The 5,000-nt window shown below is 42.6% G+C and overlaps 1 protein-coding gene across 3 annotated transcripts; it reads left to right on the forward strand.

The window, feature by feature from the left end:
- The first annotated feature begins 1,381 nt into the window (after nucleotides 1-1,381).
- On the forward strand, nucleotides 1,382-4,203 carry mdp1 (magnesium dependent phosphatase 1). Of its 3 annotated transcripts, none has more exons than XM_083521539.1 (7): nucleotides 1,382-1,595; nucleotides 2,439-2,502; nucleotides 2,608-2,715; nucleotides 3,147-3,254; nucleotides 3,386-3,471; nucleotides 3,732-4,060; nucleotides 4,092-4,203. In XM_083521539.1, the coding sequence occupies exons 1-6, from the start codon at nucleotides 1,562-1,564 to the stop codon at nucleotides 3,812-3,814; spliced, it is 483 nt and encodes a 160-aa protein (XP_083377665.1). In that variant the 5' UTR covers nucleotides 1,382-1,561; the 3' UTR covers nucleotides 3,815-4,060; nucleotides 4,092-4,203. The 3 variants fall into 3 exon arrangements, with proteins under 3 accessions (XP_083377665.1, XP_083377667.1, XP_083377666.1); XM_083521541.1 differs by having other exon boundaries at nucleotides 3,732-4,056; XM_083521540.1 differs by having other exon boundaries at nucleotides 3,732-4,048.
- The last annotated feature ends 797 nt before the right edge of the window (nucleotides 4,204-5,000 follow it).

Below are 5,000 nucleotides of genomic sequence, written 5' to 3' on the forward strand. Positions count from 1 at the left end.
TGTTTGTGTGTTTAAAAAAATCTCTGGTTTCCTTTTATAAGACATGTTTAGTGTTCCTTTATAATCGTATCTTATAATATCTTATAGCTCTTGTGATTAACAGTAACACCTGCACACCTGCTCATCCATTTAATTAAACCAATCTCAGCCAATAAGAGTGTTCAGGTGTTCCTATTAAAGTGGCCGACTAGAGCGTTTTGCATTTACTTACTTCTTTTGTGCTGAAGACAGAGTTCCCTGAAGTGTGTTTGGAAACACTTAACAACTGAACCAGCGACTTTGACCTAAACCTGTAGGAGAACAGAGGGATAACAGAGGAATAACAGAGAAATGACAGAGGGATGACAGAGAAATGACAGAGGAATGACAGAGGGATGACAGAGGGATGACAGAGGGATAACAGAGGAATAACAGAGAAATGACAGAGGGATGACAGAGAAATGACAGAGGGATGACAGAGGGATGACAGAGGGATAACAGAGGAATAACAGAGAAATGACAGAGGGATGACAGAGAAATGACAGAGGGATGACAGAGAAATGACAGAGGGATGACAGAGGAATGACAGAGGGATGACAGAGGGATGACAGAGGGATGACAGAGGGATGACTGAGGGATAACAGGGGAATGACAGAGGGATGACTGAGGGATAACAGGGGAATGACAGAGGGATAACAGAGGGATGACAGAGGGATGACGGAGAGAGTGAACACAGGGGCTGTGAGATAAAGGCTTTACACTGAGTAAATCTCACAGCTCACTGAACATCATGCTGCAGGTGCACATTGCAGAAACCCCACAACAAACATTTCCATCAAGTTTTTCCTCCATAAAGATGGAAAAATGTTAGAGCAACCTTTAAAACTGACAAAATGAGTGCCGTTCACCAGATTACGGGCCACGTTACGTCTACACGATAATTTCACTCAAAATACTATTGTTAGATAAATTAAAATCCTTAATAAAATATACGTAATCACAGGCACTAACAGGGGAACTGTAACTGCACCAGTCATTAATTACATAATCAATATTTTAGGATAAACATATTTTCACTGCATTAATGTGCGTTTCAGTGTCAGGGTTAAATGTAGGTAATTATGACGTCATCGCTCAGACATTCCTATATAAAGGAGATTAATGTTGCTTCAGGGGTTTTGTAAATATTTTAGCTAAAATCCTTCTAAAATGATTTTTTTTAGATGTTTGTTACCGCCAAGCTCGTGATTTAAAAACAAAAAATACATTTTTAAGGGATGAAATTCGCCTTCCCGGTTATTCACGGAGGGCGAAGACAAACGCGGAAGTGACGTCATTGTACGTGGCTCATTATATCACTTCCTCATTTAAAATGCGGCGTCCAAACACAAAAAACACCACAAAAAACCCACCACAATGCATAAGTGCACAAATGACCCAGAAATGTACATGAGATTCTCATTTATAAATAAAAATTTAATTAACAATAAAATAGCACCACGAGTTTGAATGAGACTTTGGCTTCCGGTCGGCCGAGAAATTCATTACATTTGCTGGTGTAAGACGGAAACTGTGTTTAGAAATGTCCAAACCCAAACTAGTGGTTTTTGATCTCGGTAAGTTTTCACATTTATATTCCACACTTCCGGTCACATGTCCGGTAAAATGAAAAATTTGAAGAGAGAGAGAGGGAGAGAGAGAGGGAGAAGGAGAAAGGGAGAGGGAGAAGAAGAGAGAGAGAGAAGGAGAAAGAGAGGGAGAGAGAGAAGGATAAAGGGAGAGAGAGAGAGAAGGAGAAAGAGGGAGAGAGAAGGAGAAAGGGAGAGAGAGAAGGAGAAAGAGAGAGAAGGAGAAAGAGAGAGAGAGAGAAGGAGAAAGAGGGAGAGAGAAGGAGAAAGGGAGAGAGAGAGAGAAGGAGAAAGGGAGAGAGAGAGAAGGAGAAAGGGAGAGAGAAGGAGAAAGGAAGAGAGAGAAGGAGAAAGGGAGAGAGAGAGAGAAGGAGAAAGGGAGAGAGAGAGAAAGAGAGAGAGAGAGAAGGATAAAGGGAGAGAGAGAGAGAGAGAGAGAGAAGGATAAAGGGAGAGAGAGAGAGAGAGAGAGAAGGATAAAGGGAGAGAGAGTGAGAGAGAAGGATAAAGGGAGAGAGAGAGAGAGAGAGAGAGAGAGAGAGAGAGAGAGAAGGATAAAGGGAGAGAGAGAGAAGGAGAAAGAGAGAGAGAGAGAGAGAAGGAGAAAGAGAGAGAGAGAAGGAGAAAGGGAGAGGGAGAGAGATAAAGGGAGAGCTGAGTAGTTGAGGTGGAGGAACTGTCACAGGCAGGATTCATGAAGTCTGCTGACGTTTGTTTCCCAAATTCGTAACCAATTGCAGTTTAAATCCAAATCCAGTTGTTTCCTCCTCACGTGAACTTGGTGTTTAGTGTTTAGTGATATGAGATTGACTGTACCGTGTCTCGGATTAGATTACACCCTGTGGCCTTTCTGGGTGGACACTCACGTCGATCCTCCTTTCCACAAAGATCAGAGGTGAGCGTCCTGTCTGAGAATCCACCATGTGATTGAGTTAAATGTTGATATTAGTGATGAGAACTGCTGCTGTAATAACCGAGTACTATCTCCCTGTGGTCTCAGTGGTCGGGTTTTGGACTCACGCAGTAATCGTGTCTCACTTTATGAGGACACTGTAGAGGTCCTGCACTCTCTACACACTCAGGGCATACGGATCGGCGTGGCCTCGCGGTGAGAAACTGCTGCACACAAAGTCCACCTGGGTTCCTCTCTAAACACCTGACACGCCTAAATACAGCGTTCAGGAACATAAAACACCTGAAAACACTGAAGCAGATTTCACTGAAGTGGCTGATAAACACAGTCTCTGCCTGGGAGTCGCGTGAACTCTGTACCTCCTGTAGGACCGACGGAGCCTTCATCAGAAACAAAAAGGAAATCAATCAAATGATCAATACAAATGATACAAACTAAATAAATAAATAATCAATTTAATAATAAATAAATACTACTAATAAAAACCCCTCGTCTTTCTTACTTCCTGTTTCCTGCATTGTATCAGTGTTAGTTTCATTATTTTATATTATTACATGATTATTATTATCTGTAATTATTAATAGTGTGTGTGTGTGTGTGTGTGTGTGTGTGTGTGTGTGGTACAGGACAGGGGAGGTGGCTGGAGCCAATCAGCTCCTCTCATTGTACAACCTCGACCAATACATTTCCTTCAAAGAGATTTACCCAGGGTCAAAGGTCACACACTTTAACAGGTAAGGAGGAGAGAAATGGGTTCAATAAAGACGATGTAATCTGTGTGTTTTTCTTAACAAGAATACCTCTCGGACATTGTGTGTGTGTGTGTGTGTGTGTGTGTGTGTGTGTGTGTGTGTGTGTGTGCTAGGTTACAGGCAGACAGTGGCGTTTGCTACACAGACATGATGTTCTTTGATGATGAACACAGAAACATCAGTGAAGTCAGACGACTGGGTACAAATCAAAACTTTCTCACATTTGCTCATCTTGAGTCAAGTTTATTTCTATAGCGCTTTTCACAACGGACACTGTCTCAAATGTGTCTCTGATCCACCAAGACCCCCTGTACTGCGCAATTAAACATTTACCTGCAACATTTATCAAGTTCTCTAAATATACATTCACATCAGAGCTGCTCTGGAGTAATAAATGTCCTTCAACAAACCTGTTCTGATGTGTTCCTGTGTGAACCTCATCCACTCTGTGTTCCTCAGGTGTGCACTGTGTCCTGGTTCCTGACGGTGTTCGCTCCAAACTTGTTCATGATGAGCTTCAGAAGTTCATGAAGAAGAGCTGAAAAGAATTGGAAAAGTCCACACACACACACACACACACACACACACACACACACACACACACACACACACACACTGAGTTCTGTAACACACTGAAACGGGAGGATTTACTGACCTGTAATATTAGAGTTTATTTAAATAATAAGTATTTATGTGAAAACCATGTTTATATTTGAGCTGGTAGTGAGTTCAGTGTGTGTGTGTGTGTGTGTGTGTGTGTGTGTGTGTGTGTGTGTGTGTGTGTGTGTGTGTGTGTGTGTGTGTGTGTGTGTGTGTGAGAAAGTGTTTACAGAGTTCACTGTTTCATCTTTTTACATCTTATTACTGCTGACTGCAAAGTGTAAAGTGTATTTTACAACATTACAAATAAATTAATTCATTCTGTCTCCTGGTGTGTGGGTGTGTGTCTGAGTGTGTGTGTGTCTGAGTGTGTGTTTGCTTGTGTAATTTGTCTTATATTTATAGGACACTTTTGTTTAAATACCTGGATGTGTTTACACTGTGCTGCTTAACCACCACTACTGACCTGTCTGCTCTCAATCATCTCTCTCTCTCTCTCTCTCTCTCTCTCTCTCTCTCTCTCTCTCTCTCTCTCTCTCTCTCTCTCTCTCTTTAAGCCTCTCTCTCTCTCTTTCAGCCTCTCTCTCTCTCTCTTTCAGCCTCTCTCTCTCTCTCTCTCTCTCTTTCAGCCTGTCTCTCTCTCTCTCTCTCTCTCTCTCTCTCTCTCTTTCAGCCTGTCTCTCTCTCTCTCTCTCTCTCTCTCTCTCTCTCTCTCTCTCTCTCTCTCTCTCTCTCTTTCAGGCTCTCTCTCTCTCTCTTTTAGCCTGTCTCTCTCTCTCTCTCTCTTTCAGCCTCTCTCTCTCTCTCTCTCTCTCTCTCTCTCTCTCTCTCTCTCTCTCTCTCTTTCAGCCTCTCTCTCTCTCTCTCTCTCTTTCAGCCTGTCTCTCTCTCTCTCTCTCTTTCAGGCTCTCTCTCTCTTTTAGCCTGTCTCTCTCTTTCTCTCTCTCTCTCTCTTTTAGCCTGTCTCTCTCTCTCTCTCTCTCTCTCTCTCTCTAACTCACTCTCTCTCTCTTTTTTCCAGCCTCTCTCTCTCTCTCTCTCTCTCTCTCTCTCTCTCTCTCTCTCTCTCTCTCTCTCTCTAACTCACTCTCTCTCTCTTTTTTTCCAGCCTCTCTCTCTCTCTCTCTC

The sequence above is a fragment of the Silurus aristotelis genome (genome assembly GCF_946808225.1).
Source record: "Silurus aristotelis genome assembly, chromosome: 19".
Lineage (NCBI taxonomy): Eukaryota > Metazoa > Chordata > Actinopteri > Siluriformes > Siluridae > Silurus > Silurus aristotelis.